This window comes from Ammospiza caudacuta, chromosome 9, assembly GCF_027887145.1.
Source record: "Ammospiza caudacuta isolate bAmmCau1 chromosome 9, bAmmCau1.pri, whole genome shotgun sequence".
Classification (NCBI taxonomy): domain Eukaryota; kingdom Metazoa; phylum Chordata; class Aves; order Passeriformes; family Passerellidae; genus Ammospiza; species Ammospiza caudacuta.
Genome location: NC_080601.1, coordinates 38,577,069 through 38,594,151, shown reverse-complemented (window position 1 = coordinate 38,594,151; position 17,083 = coordinate 38,577,069). Strand labels below are relative to the sequence as shown.

The 17,083-nt window shown below is 59.5% G+C and overlaps 1 protein-coding gene across 2 annotated transcripts; it reads right to left on the bottom strand.

The window, feature by feature from the left end:
• Positions 1 to 3,300: 3,300 nt before the first annotated feature.
• DPYSL4 (dihydropyrimidinase like 4) lies at positions 3,301 to 16,838 on the bottom strand. 2 transcript variants are annotated; one of them, XM_058810222.1, is made up of 14 exons: positions 16,500 to 16,838; positions 14,285 to 14,373; positions 13,834 to 14,018; positions 12,523 to 12,687; positions 11,079 to 11,140; positions 10,913 to 10,993; positions 8,460 to 8,528; positions 8,167 to 8,287; positions 7,374 to 7,530; positions 7,020 to 7,161; positions 5,885 to 6,055; positions 5,054 to 5,233; positions 4,039 to 4,198; positions 3,301 to 3,472 (listed from the first exon to the last, which is right to left on the bottom strand). In XM_058810222.1, the coding sequence occupies exons 1-14, from the start codon at positions 16,836 to 16,838 to the stop codon at positions 3,381 to 3,383; spliced, it is 2,013 nt and encodes a 670-aa protein (XP_058666205.1). In that variant the 3' UTR covers positions 3,301 to 3,380. The 2 variants fall into 2 exon arrangements, with proteins under 2 accessions (XP_058666205.1, XP_058666206.1); XM_058810223.1 differs by lacking the exon at positions 16,500 to 16,838 and adding an exon at positions 16,079 to 16,117.
• Positions 16,839 to 17,083: the final 245 nt, after the last annotated feature.

Sequence of the window (17,083 nt, the reverse complement as noted above, 5' to 3'; positions counted from 1 at the left end):
AAAATAATAAATCAGCCTTCGGGACCCCTGTGAACACCATCACAGGACAGCTGTGCCCACTCTGGCCCTGCTGCCATCCGTGCAGAGGGGCAGGGGGCACAGGGCAGGACCCGACCTCGCTGCAGCACGGAGGGCACCACAGCCACGGCTCACAGGGGTTTGGTATTTCCCCACACAGCCCCGGATTTTGTATCTTAGCCTCAATAAAAGCACCCCTGGCAGTGTCAGGAGATCTCCGCTTTCTCTCTTTGATGCCCTCAGTGCAGGAATGATTTATCTGGCTTGTACCGTGCTGCTCGCTGGTGGCAGCACAGACACAGCTCCCAGGGATGCTGCTCACTTCAAAGGAGCAGTGCAGGCTGAGACAGTCCATGTCTGAGCCTGGACTCGTCCCTTCTGCACCCTCCTGGGTGTCCCCAGGCACCGAGGGCACCCACTGAGCTGGGCTGTGCACTGCAGGGGGAAAGGTGAGGGTCACAGAGCGAGGGCAGCTTCCCACACACAGGGAAATCTGAAAAAAAACCCAAAACCCCCTGAAATCCAGGGCAGGGGACACTGAGAGACTGAAATTCTCACAGCAACCAGGAGAGCTCAGTGTCTGCCAGCCCTGTGCCATCACCACTGCGCCTAAACCCTAAACAGTGACAACTGGAATTTGCCGGGGACAAATGACCCTCACCAACCAGCCTTGTCTTTCTTACCTGCTGCAATTGATCCTGCTGCTGATCAGGGTGCTGGACATGAGGGAAATCACAGAACCACAGAATTCCAGAGTGGTCTGCATGAGAAGGGACATTAAAGCTTGTTTCACCCTGCCATGGGCAGGGACACCTTCCAGTGTCCCAGCTGCTCCCAGCCCCAGTGTCCAGCCTGGCCTTGGGCACTGCCAGGGATCCAGGGGTGCCACAGCTGCTCTGGGCACCTGTGCCAGGGCCTGACCCTGCCCTGTGGCAGTGGGAACTGTGCAAAATAAAAATAAAAATAAAGACACAGTGAGCATGGAAAGCGAGGGATAAGCACGAGGATAGTTCAGTGCATGCCTGCCAGTTCCTTTGCTCCCTAAGGAGTTGGGGTCCATCCCTGAGCAGCACTGCTGTCCTGAGGGGATTGGGGTCTATCCCTGAGCAGCACTGCTGTCCTGAGGGGATTGGGGTCCATCCCTGAGCAGCACTGCTGTCCTGAGGTATTTGGGGGTCCATCCCTGAGCAGCACTGCTGTCCTGAGGGGATTGGGGTCCATCCCTGAGCAGCACTGCTGCGCTGAGGTATTTGGGGTCCATCCCCACAGCAGACACAAGCTCGGTAGAGCCTCTGCAGAGCCAGGGCTGTGCTGCCAGTCAAGGGCACGGAGCGTCTCGCCGTGTCCCTGACCCAGAGCCTGCAGGAAAGCTGTCCAAAGGAATTAGGGGCAGACACGGCGTGGGTGCCACGGGGGGGTTCCCTGCCAGCTCAGCCTCTCCTGGCGCCGGGGAGCTGCAGAGATGCTGCTGGCCCTGCTCCTGCGCTGGGAGGAGCCTGGGGCAGCTGTGCTGGCTCTGCAGCTCCCTGACAGAAGCAATGAATGCAAACCCTCCCTGCGCAAGGGAGCGGCTGGCAGGGCTGGAGCCTTGGGCTGCCACGGAGGCTGGAGGGACCCGAACTGGGTGATGTGGGAGAGGGACAGTGACTCTGCTGGGTCCTCACTGGCACCAACCAGGCCAGCTGTGGGAAAAGGGACATCGGCAGCACAGGGAGCTCAGAACCTCCTTTGCCAAGTGTTTACAAGCTCGGGGTGCTGGGGTGTCCCTGGCACCCCATGGATGTTGGGGTGGAGGGGAGGTCACTGCCATCAGACTGTGACTTTTGTCTTTCCCATTCCTTATGGATTTCCCACTGCTGTAACTTAAGCTCTATTCAGGACAAAAAGAGATCACAGAATCATAGATAGCTTGGGCTGGAAGGGACCTTAAATCTCATCTCATTCCACCCCCTGCCATGGCAGAGATACCGTCCACTAGATGTTAATTGCCTTGGTGCAATTTCAGGGAAAATCAGAAAATTGACAAGTTAAATAAATTAAATTAAATTTTAAATTAAATATAAAACATCCAAACAAATACATTCCCATGTGCTTAGCACAGAAATTGCTGCAGCATTAAGCTGTGAAATGTAGGTCATATCAGATAATCAAAAAACCCCAGCAAAAAAATAAATCCCTCCCTGGTTTATATTTGTGGTTTCATTCCTAATTCATGGATTCATGTATCTAGAGCTGCCACGTGTGGTTCCAGCCCCCAGCCATAAATCAGATCTCTGCTTTGTGCCACCACAACCCCTGCTCTGTTTCTCGTGCCTGGCTCAGACAGAGCTGGAGAGCCAAGGCTGGCAGTGCCAGGGAGATCGGTGTCTCATGGACATGGCATGAGGTCTCACCAGAACCAGTGTGGGCCGAGGGGAGGCCAGGCCCCTCTCTCTGAGCTGTGGGTTCATCTGCAAACCACGGGGCAGGAGGCAAACCAAGGGAGCACGGCTGAGGAGAAGGGAGGCACTCTGCCCATGCTGCCACCACGAGCCTGTGCCCCCCAAGGGAGCACAGCGACCTGCACGTCACCATGGGATGGTCCCAGCCTCACCAGAAAAACTCAAAGGAACAAAACAACAAAATGGACTCGGGTCAATCAACCACTCCCACCATTTCATGGTTTCCAGCCAAGTTTATTCCAAGCAAGGAGCAGACAGGAACGGAAAGCCATTCCTGGACGTACATGCATGGCTCTGCAGCCCGAGGTTCACTCTGTGTACACACCTTTAAATGTAATACCTGGGCTAGAATAATCTTTATAAAAAAGTGTGTTGCATGCATCTGGCCTCCAAACGAGTCCTGGTATTTGGTATTGGACTCACACTCAGTTCTTAAAAAACCGTATAAATGATCTTTAGAAAACAAGGCTGACAGAAGGACATCAGCCCACGGCATGGCCAGGTCCTGGAGGGGCAGCACCACTCTGTCCCAGGGCACGGGGCTGCACTTGTCCCCGAGCTGCGACCGCAGAGGGACACACGGGCTGGGGATGGCTCTGGAGGCTTGGCCAGGGCGGAGGGCTCTGGCTGGAAACCACGGCAGTGCTCGTCTGTTGTAAGTCCTCGGATGAGAGCGGGCAGTGGAGCTGCTGGCAAGGAGCGTGATCCAGCCGCGATGTGCCTTCATGCCCACGCGGGCCCGCAGCCCTGGGGCCGGGCATGCACAGGAGGGAAGGGCTTTCCTAGCAGCCAGCGAGGGAACGCGCGCAGGGAGCGCAAGCGGGAGCGCTGCCTCGGGGATGGCTCTACTCTACCTAGCGGGAAGGGCTGGCGAGCGCGGCCCCGGCCTGGCAGCAGCGGCGGGGCCGGCGCGGGGACGCGTCAGGACAGAGAGGTGATGTTGGAGCGGCCGCCCGGCGGGGCCATGATCTTCTGCGCCGTGCGCCGCGCAATGTGGTCATCGGCCTGGGAGCCTGCGGAGAGCAGAGAGAGGGGCAGTGCCACTGCTGAAACGCCACAGCCACACAACATCTCCTCGACAAATACCAGTAATTTCATTAGGGGCCGTTTTGGACACTCTATGAGCACGGCACAGTTTGGAATGGCTATATTTGCCCGAAATTAATTTTTCATTGTTTCTTTCTGGAAGATTTATAAGTGGCTTTCCTAGAAATAAATTCTGTATATAATAAAATGTGGGGACTGGTAACATTTATCAAACAATACGGGACCCGTATGACCCAACCAGCTAAAAACCATTATGGAAGTGGTTTTAGGGCAGAGCATTGGCTTTCCAAGCTCCCGACAGCTGCTGGGCAGCATTCTGCAGCACAAATGGTGCTGAATCACTGCCTGCTCTGGCTCCTGGGAACAGAGCCCCCAGCAGGCTTTGTGCATTGACAGAAACACCGTGGAAACTCCAGCGCTTTCCGTGCTGCGCTCGGTGCCTGGGCCGCAGCCACGGCACACAGCTGAGGTTTCCGTGGCTCAGCCCTGCGGCAGTGCCCCTGCCCAGCCCAGCCCTGCTGGCCCCACGTACCGGACAGGCTGAAGCCGGACTGGTGCAGGTTGCGCACGGGCGGCGCCGCGGCTTTGCCGGCGCAGGGTGCGACACGCGGGGCCGCGGTCCTGACGCTGGCCGGCACCTCGTGCACCGGCCCGTCGTACATGCCCCGGGGCACGCCGTGCACCTCGGCCAGCTGCGGGGAGAACGGCGTCAGCACAGGCGGGCAGCGCCTCCAGCTGTGCCAGGGAGATTGGGCTGGGTACGGGAACGTTCCTCCATGGAGAGGGCACAGCTGCCCCGGCACAGCCGCCCAGCCCAGGGAGAATGATGGTCTTCAAAGGACTTTCAGCCTGGCCTTGGACACCTCCAGGGATGGGGCATCTGCACCTTCTCTGTGTCCCATTCCCACCCTGCAGGGAGCTGGCACATCCCCATCCTGCCCTCCAGGCACCCCAGACACCCTGAGGCACACCAGAGTTGGGGCTCCCACCTCTGCAGTTAATTTGGGTTACTGGTTCCTGCTCTGCCTTTCTGTAGGATGCAGAATTACAGTGTCTGCAATAGCACAGGGAAAAGGGAAGGACAGAGCTGCTAAGAAGCTCTTTACATATTTGCATGCCTTTGTGTCTCTTTAAACAGCTGTGCCAGCACACAGGAGCATTTATCTTACTGTATTCCAGCACCTATGGGATGTACATCCCTTACCCTCCAAAGGCTGCAGAGCAGACACTGAGAATAGAAACCTCTGTAGAAACCACCAGCAACAGAAACCTCTCCAGCACAGGTAAGAGAGGAATTCCTCCCTCTACATCAATACAAAGGAGTCATATTTTTGCTTTGTAACATTGTAATAGGCCAATAAAACTGTCATTATTAGCTCTAATACTAAGATTTCTTGACTGACATCCAGGCAGGTACACACATAAAGAAACAGCATTGATAATACTCCTGCTGCTGTTGCAGGTTTGCCAGCACAGCGGCCCCAGTACACTACAGCTGAGAGATTGTGATCAAAACAAGGGATTATGGCAAATAAAACTCTCCTTACCCTGTTTCTTGCCTTTATCCTTTTATAAACGAAGTCAGGGAAGGTCTTCCTAGGGATGAAGCGACCTGAGCCCTGGGTGACACACAGGTTTCCATCCTCAAGGACAACTCTTCCCTGACTTATCACCAGGGTTGGGACTCCGTGGCACTCAGTGCCTTCAAATATGTTGTACTCCACGTTCTGGAAAAAGCAAACCCTGATATTCAGTGCCTGCAGGATTGAAGAGGAGGCCAACAATGCCCCCCATTTTTGTACATTGCTCCTCGTGCAGCATCAGTCAGAACTAACCCCCCATATTTCAAATAACAAGATTCCAATGGGAAGCAAACTGGAATGGAGAAAATAAACCTTAAAACCGATCATATTAAACTACAACAATAGTTTACTACTTTTATTAAGATATTATTATATTATTTATATATTATTTATGGAATATTTACATTTTGTGTTAAGATTAATACCATTATATATAAAACTATAGCAATAGTTTAATACGTATTAAACTGCAACTAATACACAATGCAATTCAGCACTAGTTCAATACTTCAGTTCAGCGCTGACATTTTTCTAGTCCACAGCAAATACTGACCTTAAGATTTGCTTACCAGATGTCAGCTGTCTTGGAGTGGTCCCTCAGTACCAATCCCACCCTTACAGCAATAAAAGGATATTTTCCTACTATTTTTAAAAGCAAATGCATGGTTCTTCATCAGTGTACCCACACAGAGAACTCCTCCCCTGCTGAATGATCTGATCTAGCTAAGGACATGCATTGCTTTCCAGATCTGACAGTAAGACCAGCCCCAGAAACTGATTGAAAATGTCTTTTACCGAGTGGTGGGTTTTTGCTGAGATGATTTTCGTAGCCTTGGGGTTCCAGAGCACCAGGTCAGCGTCGGAGCCCACAGCCACGCGCCCCTTCCTGGGGTAGCAGTTGAAGATCTTGGCAGCGTTGGTGCTGGTCACTGCCACAAAATCGTTCTCATCCATCTTCCCGGGGACCTGGGAGGGGAAACATCCCAGGGGAACAAGGGCTGGGGGCAGGAGCTGCTGCCCCCTCCCCATAGCTGTGCCCTGGCAGGAGCTGCTGTCCCCAGCCCTGTGCCCATGTGGGTGAGGGTCTGCTCTGCCACAGGGCTGTGGTTACAGGGAAGGGGATGTAAGGATGAGCCTTGTCCCTGTGGGATAAATGATATGACAGAGAGGTTTTATTTTCCTTGGACTCCAAAGGTTGAAGTCTCTGAAAAACAAGACCTTCACTGGTTGGGTCCAGCTCCTGCACAGGCATCTCAGGATCACTGAGGAGGGCTGAGGACAGCCCAGTGAAGAAAGACTGGAAGTGAACCCAACCAGTGCTATTTCTTTACCATCTTCACTGGTCACCTTAAGAAAAGTTCTATTTCTCTTTGAACAAAGCCCATCTCAGAGAGGTTTCAGGGTGGCTTGGCTCCCAAGCTCCTGCAGGCCGCACAGGGACATCTGCTCTGTGGGATGGAGCATGGAGCTCCCCAGGGATGCTGCAGGCAGGGGTGTGAGCACCGGGTGCAGGGACACAGACTGATCCCACCCTCGGCTCCCAGCCCGGCTGCCGGGCACACAGGGGTGACAGGAGCCTGCTGGGGCTGGGGTCACCTGGCAGCGGGAAGCGTGGCCACAGCCACGTCCCACGGGAGGGACACCCCCTCCCCATCCAGCCCCCAGGCCTCTGTGAGCACCTGGGGACAGGAGCGCCTCACCACCCTCGGGAGAAAGCGCTGCAGACACTCCCTGGTGACTGAGCAGGAGCAGAGGGTGGTCCCTGCTCAGCGGCCTTTGAAGACACCGTGCAGGCAGCTGTGTGTCTCAGCCTGTCGCTGGCAGCTCTCTGAAGCCGCAGCAGCGTCTAGACAGTGTCACTGCTGTGGCTCGTCCGCACTAACGAGGCAGTGACAGCCTGGAGCCAGGCACAGCTCCCCGCAGCACGTACCACGCACTTCTCCCACACGATGGCCATCCTCTCCTCCACGCCGTTGGTGCCCTCGGGGATCAGCGTGAAGTTGTCCTTGCCCACGGCCTTCTGTGCGGTGGTGAAGGTGCAGTGGGCACTGCCCGTGACATGCAGGTCCCCGCTGGGAAGGGACAGGGCAGGGCTCAGGGAGGGGGCGCTGATGGCACCCCAGGCTGGCACAGCCCCGATGCCGGGCGCTCCAGGGGGGCCCAGAGGCTCGCGGGCTCGGGCCCCACAGCCATGCCAGTGCTGTAAATGGCATCGGGTGGGCGTGGGCAGGATGCAGACCGGGCAGGTGTGCCCAGGTGTGCCCAGGTGTGCCACGGCACCCACCTGGAGAGCAGAGTGCTGAGGTGCTCGGCCGTGCTGGGGTCGGGGCTGACGGGCGGGGACGTGACGAAGGCGGCGGCTTTGGCCCAGTTTCTGCTCCAGTAGTGGGAGCCATCCGTGCCCAGGCTGGCTGTGATGGGCTCCCCGTACACCACGGCACCTGCAGAGCGAGGGGCTGTCGGGGCAGCACGGCACAGGCACGGCCCTGCCACAGCCACACACGGCAGCTCGCTCCCTCCTGCAGCACTGCCAGCGCCCCAGAGCCCCGCTCATCCTTCACATTAGCTCAGGTCACCGGGAGACACTGCCAAAGCAGGCTCTGGATCTGTCTGTCCCCTCCCTGCACCAGGCACACGTTCCTACGGGCTGTCATGCCTTCCTTTAAACCAGGCCTGACTCTGTCTGGCAGCCACGGGCCGGGGAAGCGGTGATTGTGCTCCCTCTATCACCCTGCTCCCCCAGGATTGATCCAGCCCTTCCCACTCCACCCCCAGCCACCATTTGGAGCTGCTCCACAGCTGCTTTCATTCAGTTCACACCAAACCATCACAAGTGGATTACTCCCCGTTTCTCAGCTGTGTCTGCCTAGATGGAAGTGTCACAGCTTCCAACAGATCCAATCCTCCCAGCTCCAAGCAATTAGCTCTGGCACAGCCTACCATGGAAACCAGCACGAGCCTCAGCGCCCTCGGTGAGGGGGAGCTCAGGAGATGAGGGCTCCTCAGAGCTCACAGTCACAATGAGGTTCCTGGCTGGATTCAGAGGCTCAGTGATTGCCTGCGCAGGCCAGTGTTACCTTTCCTCTTGGCCTGAGCCAGGACATCTGCAGCCCCCCTGCTCATGATCTTGGTGACATAGAGGGGGCAGTTGGCCTGCCTGGCGATGGTGATGGCACGGAACACGGCCTCTGCCTCCACCTGCGGGCACAAGAACACGGCACAGGTGTCCCACAAGAATATGACACAGGTGTCCCACGACACAGGGGTCCCAGGACACAGGGGTCCCAGGACACAGGTGTTCCACATCACAGGGGTCCCAGCCCCTCTGCACGGTGGGCCTGGAGCTTGGAGCGAGGGCTGGTGGCGTTACCTCCTCGGGGTGGCTGAGGACGTGCCCCTCTGGGCCTGTAATCCCCAGCTCCAGCATCCTCTTCTGCTCCTGGGGGTGAGGAGGAAGGAGAGAGCAGTCAGTGACGGGCACAGCCTGCTGGGGCACCGTGGGACACAGCACACCCTGGCCAGAGCCCCCCGAGGGCAGGTGGGACATGGGACACTCCCCAGGGACAGCCCACTCCCCAGGCCACCTCCCAGAGACCTGTCCTGTGCTGCAGAAATGCTCCTGCATGGCAGCTGCTGTGCCCCAGCAGCAGCAAAGGGAGAGGGATCCCAGCATCCAAAGCCTGCTGCAGCTGCTCAGGAGCCCCTGAGGCGGCAGGGATGGGCACAGGGATGTGACTGGCACTGGGGTGCAGCCAGTGCCACCTCTCCCGAAGGTTCCTGTCCCTTTGCACCTCACCAAGTGGCACAGAGGAAAGGGAGCCCGCAGTGACAGACGCTGAGATGAGCTCTGGGCTGTCCCAGGTCCCTCCTGTGTCCAGCACACAGCTCAGCCTGTCCCTCTGCTGCTCTGTGCCAGGCAGCTGGCACTAGGGCAAGGATGTAATCCAACACCAGGGAGCAGATCCCACAGGATCCTTTAGAGGCCCCTGCTCTCAGAGCGTGCCTATTTGTCTGTATTCTTGTCACACATCTCCAGGTTTGTCCCCAGGGCTCAAGTGTCACCAGGCTGGCAGCTGACACAAACACTGCTGCACTATGAGCTGCCTGGCCCCACAGCCAGCTGAGGTTTCCAGATAAAATCCCAGGAGGTGGGAATCAGCCTTTACCCTGTTTGTTCAAATAAACCCATTTGAAGGACTGGATCTGGCATTCAGTTCAGCCTGACTCCCCCACCAGCCTGAACACTGGTGTGACCGTGAGCCTAAGGAACTGCCAGTCTAACTCCACCTTGTGTATCTGAGGCTGGAGCCAACACTGTCTTTTCTACAGGTAAAAAGGAAAAATAAGGCCCATGAGCAGAGGCTGCAACACCAAGGAATTCCCAAGTGCTGATGGTGGAGTTAAATGCTGCCAATGTCACAGACATTCCTGCAAAAGCCTCAAACTTCCTGAATTTTTCAAGCAATCCAAACTCATAAACACAACAGATAACGGGATAAAGCATCACTTAAGGCAGCCAGTCATCCTTTAGGAACCTCCAAAGTGCTTTTTGGGAACGCAAGCACCCACATGTGAAGATCCATGAGGACACTGATGATTCCACAGGACACCCTGATGCTCCTGCTGCTACACAGGGTCCCGTTCCCTCCAAGGCTTTGGGGCTCCAGCTCCCGGGGCAGGGCAGGGACAGGAGCAGGGGCAGGGACAGGGACAGGGGAAGGGGCAGGGACAGGGGCAGGGGCAGGGACAGGGGAAGGGACAGGGGCAGGGACAGGGGAAGGGGCAGGGACAGGGACAAGGACAGGGACAGGGGAAGGGACAGGGGCAGGGACAGGGGAAGGGGCAGGGACAGGGACAAGGACAGGGACAGGGGAAGGGGCAGGGACAGGGGCAGGGGCAGGGGCAGGGGCAGGGACAGGGACAGGGGAAGGGACAGGGACAGGGCAGGGACAGGGGCAGGGGCAGGGACAGGGGAAGGGACAGGGACAGGGGAAGGGACAGGGACAGGGGAAGGGACAGGGGAAGGGACAGGGGAAGGGGAAGGGGCAGGGACAGGGGCAGGGACAGGGTCAGGGACAGGGACAGGGGAAGGGGAAGGGACAGGGGCAGGGACAGGAGCAGGGACAGGGTCAGGGACAGGGACAGGGGCAGGGACAGGGGCAGGGACAGGGACAGGGACAGGGGCAGGGACAGGGCAGGGACAGGGACAGGGACAGGGACAGGGCCAGGGCAGGGACAGGGACAGGATCAGGGACAGGGACAGGGACAGGGGCAGGGACAGGGACAGGGACAGGGACAGGGACAGGGGCAGGGACAGGGCCAGGGCAGGGGCAGGGACAGGGGCAGGGACAGGGACAGGGACAGGGACAGGGACAGGGACAGGAGCAGGGACAGGGACAGGGGCAGGAGCAGGGACAGGGACAGGGACAGGGACAGGGACAGGGACAGGGGAAGGGGCAGGGACAGGGACAGGGACAGGGGCAGGGACAGGGACAGGGACAGGGGCAGGGACAGGGACAGGGACAGGGGCAGGAGCAGGGACAGGGGCAGGGGCAGGAGCAGGGACAGGGGAAGGGGCAGGGACAGGGACAGGGACAGGGGCAGGGACAGGGACAGGGACAGGGGCAGGAGCAGGGACAGGGGCAGGGGCAGGGGCAGGGACAAGGACAGGGGCAGGGGAAGGGGCAGGGACAGGGACAGGGACAGGGGCAGGAGCAGGGACAGGGGCAGGGGCAGGGGCAGGGGAAGGGGCAGGGACAGGGACAGGGACAGGGGTTCTCCCCCCAGGGCCCTGCCCAGCCCAGATCCCAGTGGCCACGGTACCTCCTCGATGATGTCGCCGTTCTCCGCGTGCACCTGGGCGATGGCGCCCAGGTCCCGGATGGCGCAGAAGATCTCGTACATCTGCCGAGACACAGCGGGGGCCAGCTCAGCCCTGCCTCCTCCCGCCCGGCTCAGAGGCAGGCCCTGCCTTTCCCTGCGTTCCTACCTGGCTATCAGTGCACTGCAGCTTGTCCTTGTAAGCCATGAACACCAGGAAGGAGTTCACACCTTGAGAAAAGAAAAGGACACGTGTGGCTTTGTCCCTTTGTCACTGCCCTGGTGTGGGCTGGGCAGGGGTGTTGGACCAGGGGGTTGTGCTGGAGAGAGTTACACCGGAAGCAAAGCAAAGCCAGGGGCTGATGTGGGAAATGTCCCCACTGACCCCAAAGCTTGGGAGTTGTGAAAGACAACAAACCTCCACGTTATGGTGCACTTGAACCACAAAATGAAATCCCTTTTTGGGGTTAGGTACCCTTTGTGACTGCTCCAAATGCACACTCAGCTGCCTCACTCCCATGCTGGTTTTCCTCCAATGGTGGCTTCAGTCTATGGCTTATTCTCAAATTTGGAACAAGGGATGGAGGGACAGGATACAGGGAATGGCTCCCAGTGCCAGGGGGCAGGGCTGGGTGGGAGATTGGGAATTGGGAATTTTTCCTTGGCAGGGATGGATGGGAGATTGGGAATTGGGAATTGTTCCCTGTGAGGGTGGGCAGCCCTGGCACAGGTGCCCAGAGCAGCTGTGGTTGCCCCTGGATCCCTGGCAGTGCCCAAGGCCAGGCTGGACACTGGGGCTGGAGCACCTGGGACAGTGGGAGGTGTCCCTGCCATGGCAGGGAATGGGATCAGGTCCTTTCCAATCCAAACCATTCCATGATTCTATGAATTGCTGCTGTATTTTGTATGGATAGAGGCAATAAGCAATACCAAACCATGATCACATTACAGCTGTATTTCATTTGTGTTCCAAGGAACAGCTCCATTACTTCAGCCGCTCTGCATTTTAACAGGAAGTTCACTGTGAATTTCTATGGTAATTGGCCAATTAAACCCTTGCTTGCAAGACTACAAATTACACTGAAGACATTTAGCTCTACATTAGCATATCTGAAGGAGAGTGTAGTTCCAAACACGGCAATAGGTATTAATGAATGCATGAACCCCTGCCGCGTGGTCTACTTTCCTGCTTTCCAGCCAGCCATGTGCCACCTCGGGATGCACAGGAGTTACAGGCACAACGGAACCACTGTGGAATGCTTAAAGCTGAGTTCCCTTCTCTACGCCCTGTCCCAGAGGTTTTTCTTTAAATGCATTTTCTGTACATCTGGCAGCCCACGTCAGGGTGTCCAGCCCTACTCCTTCAGCTTCCAAAAACCCTTTCCATGACCAGGCTGCCCAAAGGTGAGGGCACAGACCCAGATGTCACGGCAGGAGCCTGGTGTCCCCACCCACAGCTCTCTCCTGGCTGGCCAAGGACAGGGAGGCGCCAGCTCCACGGGCAGAGCGCGGCCACCCGTGCGTGTCCCTGCAGTGCTGGGGACAGCGGGGCTGCCACGGCCACCCCGGGACCCTGCGGTGGCCCTGAGCCCACGGGGCCCCTCTGCCCTTACCCTTGTCCTTGACCAGGGCCTCCAGCTCCTCCCTGAGGCTCTCGTGCCAGCGCGGGATGTCCATGCTCAGGCTGTAGTCGCAGCAGGCCTGGCTGTCGGCACGGTTGCGCCACTGCTCGTAGGCGGCCAGGAGGCTGCTCCCCGCGTCCGGGCACACGTGGTCAACTGCGGGGACACGGGGGTCAGGGACAGGGACAGGGACAGGGACAGGGACATGGGAGTCAGGGACAGGGACAGGGTCAGGGACAGGGTCAGGGACAGGGACAGGGACAGGGTCAGGGACACGGGGGACAGGAACAGGGACAGGGACACGGGGGTCAGGGACAGGGTCAGGGACAGGGACAGGGACAGGGACATGGGAGTCAGGGACAGGGACACGGGAGTCAGGGACAGGGTCAGGGACAGGGACAGGGACAGGGTCAGGGACACGGGAGTCAGGGACAGGGACACGGGGGTCAGGGTCAGGAACAGGGACAGGGTCAGAGACAGGGACAGGGACACGGGAGTCAGGGACAGGGACAGGGACAGGGTCAGGGACAGGGACATGCCGGGCACTGCGCCCCAGCCACACAGCTGCTGCTGCTGCAGGGACATGCAGGTTGGGGACAGGGACACATCGGGCACTGCACCCAGGCCACACAGCTGGACACAGCAGTACCAGCTGACGCCCAGTGCTGCTGAGGGACAAGGGGACACAGAGCTCCCAGGCTAGGTGATACAAGCAGAACAAGCAAACCCCAGGCATGGCTCTGTCACGTTTCTCAGCCAGCACAGCACTGTGCTGGTGGGCATTCTGCCCTGGGGCAGCTGCCATCGGCAGCCCCCACTGCCCGTCACTTCCCTCAGCTGTGCTCCCACTCCCTGCAGCCCTGGCCATGGGCTCACTGGGGAGCTGTGCCACGACTGGTGAGACTGGTCCTGCAGTCACACACTGCAGTGCTTCTTGGGAATGGAGCAGGAACAGAACAGAGAGCAAAATTATTTTACATTACACAGAAATGGAGCCTGTGCCTAGAGCTGGGAAACTCAAAAATGCCCCACACTTGCAGAGCTGTTAAAAACATATTAAAAGGTGTTTAAAGTGCTCTTCTGTCTTGCTCTCTGATGAGGTGAGGCAGGAGCAGATAAATATTTTTAATATCCATGCGCAGCAAGGGAAAGAGGTTCTGCACAGTACACAACACCTTCAATTAGCTCTGTGGTGTTTGGGTCTGCCCAGCAGAAACGGGCATTTCTGTGCTGTGAAGGCAAACAAACATCCCCGCAGTGACTCCAGGCCCGTGTGCTCGGCAGGAGAGCACAGCCCCTTACTGATCATGGTGGTGCCCCCTGCCAGCGCTGCCCGGGTGCCCTGGAAGAAGCCGTCGGCCGAGTTCATGCCCATGGTGGGCGCCTGCAGCCGCGTGTGCACGTCGATGCCGCCCGGAATCACCAGCTGCCCGTGGGCATCGATGGTCCGGGTGCCGCCGGGCACGATCAGGTGCTCTCCGATCTGTCTGCAAAGAAACCAACATCTCCTCTTAGCTGGCAACAGCTTTGAGGTGAGCATGCCAAAACAACCTCTGTGGCTCCTGCCCCGGCTGCCAGTGCTCTGCCAGTCTCTACAGCTGCAGCTACACCAGTGCAGCTCTTTCCTGACACCGCTCTAAAATGCTGCCTTTATTTTTCTAAAGAAAAAATGATGGGAAAGAACCTTGTTCAAATCCCAAGGCACTGCATCACTCTAAGAAATTACATTAGCAAATATAAATTTTTAACTTACTTTATTAGGCCATCCTCCACATAAATGTCTGCGTAAAATGACTGATCATCGTTGACAATTTTTCCTCCTTTGATTAGAATGTGGTGACCCTAATAGGAAAAAAAATCCACAGGTTTTTAAAGATTTTTTTGTTTGGATTCCACCTTACTCATTCCAAGCTTTAAGTAAGTCTAGGTTTGGTATTTTCCCTGCAATCACTCAAGTTCAGTGACTACCCAGACTATTCTACAACCACATTTGCAAGGGGAACCATATGAAATTGTCGTTTGGAGGAGCCCAGCCCCCTGAAGGGTGGCAGGAGGCAGGGCTGCATCGCTGAGCCCGGCAGCCCTGGGCACCCCCAGCTCCGAGGGCTGAGCCAGCCGTGCTGCTGCCTCAGCTGCAGGCTTCGCAGTGCATCTCATTAACCTGGTAATTTATTGCCATTCATCCGTTTTCACAGTCTCGGCTGAGGCAGATAAAGCCTCGAGGACTTGCCTCACTTCAAAGCCAGACACTGGCACAGTTTTCAGATTTGCAGAATCTTCACCCAGAATCTTTAACTAGAAAATTTAGGAAGCAGCAGCACTGATGTCTATATTCAGCTGCAGCCTAATTTCAGAGGATTCCTTTCCTGCTCTCTGGTGCTGCTTGAAAAATTATTTCCAGTGCTGAGATGGGCAACACAAAGAGCACGGCCTGGGCACAGAACCAGCCGAGGGACGCCTGAGCAGGGGCAGCACAGACTGGAGATGCTGCCCCTCAAAGAGCCGGGTCCGGAGGCAAAACTGCCTAGAAACTGTTTGGGGCTTGTTTAAAAGAGCATCGCTGGCATATAAAGGGAAAACTACAGAATTGCATTACTTTTCTTTTTAACAGTCAAGGATTTATTGTCTTTATTGTTTCCCCTTGTCCCATAACATCAATCAAAAGAAACCACAGTGTTAGTGCCCCATGGGAGAGCCTGACGGCCCCTCCCCTTGTGGGGCCCATCTTCACCCCATGCCCATCGTGACCCCATCCTCATCCTCACTCCGTCCTCACCCTCATCCTGACCCCGTCCCCACCCCGGCGGCAGGGCCCCACACCCGGGATCCGCTCCCGCATCCCAGTGACGGGGCCGGTCCCTGGCTCCCGCACCCACCGGGTTTTCCCCAAGGGAGTTCTGCCACGAGGCAGCAAGAGAGAACAAACAAAACACAGAGCACGGCAATCGAGGGATGTGTCCCGGCCGCTGCCGGGGAGCGCCGGGAGCAGGGAATCCCCTCCCACGCAGCGCGGCCGGCGCCGGGGGAGCCGCGGGGGGACCCCGGGCTGCCGGGGGAGGCAGCGCTCGGCGGCGGGATGCTCTCACAGCGCCGAGCGTATCCCGCGCTGAGAGCGTGCCCGGGGCACATCTCCGGCTCCGGGGGCACGGGGGGCCGGGGCACGGCGGGGCAGGGAGCCCGCCCGCCTTTGTCCCCCCGGGGCGGCCCCGGGACAAAGCGCCGGGACCGCCGGGCTCCGGCCGGGCCGCGCAACAAAGGAGCGGAGCGGAGCGGAGCGGAGCGGAGCGGGCAGGCTGCGAGGGGCGGCCGGGGCAGGGCTCGGCCCCGCGGCACCGGCACCGCCGGCAACGGCCCGGCAGCAACGGCCCCGCCGGCAACGGCCCCGCCGGCGTTCACCCCGGGGCGGGCAGGAGCCCCCAGAGCCCCCCGGCTGTGCGAGCCCGCCCGGCCCGCTCCATCCCCGCCGGCCGGAGCCACCCCGGCCCGGCCCGCAGCCCCGCAGCCCCGCAGCCCCGCAGCCCTCGCCCCGCGGGGAGCGAGCCCTCACCTTGCCGCGGCTCCCGCTCCTCCTGCCCGGCTGCGACATCGCCGCCGCCTCCGCCGCGTGTGTGCGGGGCTGTCCCGCGTGCCCGCGCCCGCCGCCGCGCGCCCCCGCCTGCGTGCGCGCCCCCGCCTGCCCCGCCGCGCGCCCGGCCGCGGGCAGAGCCGGTCCGGCGGGGCCGAGCGGGGCCGAGCCCGAGGGAAGGGCGGCCGCTCGGTGGCCTCGCACCGTGCCCGGCTCGAGCCCGCGCCGCGGGCATGGGCCTAGAGCCCGCTCCCGGAGCCAGCTCCGCGGGACGGGACGGGACGGGACGGGACGGGACGGGACGGGACGGGACGGCAGGAGGACAGCCGGACGGGCCCCCGCTCGCCCTCCCGCCGCGGTCTCGGCCAGGCTCCCGGCCCCTGTCCCGGCGCAGTCCCGTTACCTGCCGGCAGCCGTCGGGCAGCGCAGCCGGAGCTCTCGGGGGCAGCGCGGCCGCGGCGGGGCCGGGGTCGGGGCCGGGGTCAGGGCCGGGGCCGGGGCTCGGTCCCGCGTCGGGGCTCGGTCCCGCGTCGGGGGTCGGTCCCGGCTGGGTGTCGCGGCGGTGCCCCCCGACGGGTGTTGCTGTTCCGGAGGCAGCGAGCGAGGCGAAGTTCAGCGTCTTGTTGTCGAAGGCGTCCTCCACGCTGCAGAACATCCCGCCGCGCTTCTGCCGCGGCCGCGGGCTGCCCGCGCCCAGCCCCGCAAAGCAGGCGGGCAGAGCCTCCTCCTGCCGCCCCGCCATGGCCCCGCACCCTGCGCTCCCGCAGCGCTCCCGCCGCCGCTCGCCTGGCGAGGAGAGCCCCGCGCCGCGTTAAGAGCCGCCCAGGGACCCCCGCCCCGCCCGGTGCCCATCCACCCGTGCCCGGCCCAGCGTACGACCGCGAGGTGACATCTCCAGCAGCGTCTGCGATGGCAGAGACAGCGCGGGGTTGGCTGCGCGGGGATCGGGTGAACGCCCCCCCGAGCCCTCCCGGGCATCTCCCGGTG

Coding starts and splice junctions, on each gene's coding strand:
- DPYSL4 (XM_058810222.1), bottom strand. CDS start 16,838: ATGGCGGGGCGGCAGGAGGAGGCTCTGCCCGCCTGCTTTGCGGGGCTG. Junction 7,531..8,166: donor GGCTCAGGCCAAGAGGAAAG/GTAACACTGGCC, acceptor CTCGCTCTGCAG/GTGCCGTGGTGTACGGGGAG. Junction 4,199..5,053: donor GGATAAAGGCAAGAAACAGG/GTAAGGAGAGTT, acceptor TTCTCCCCGCAG/CTGGCCGAGGTGCACGGCGT.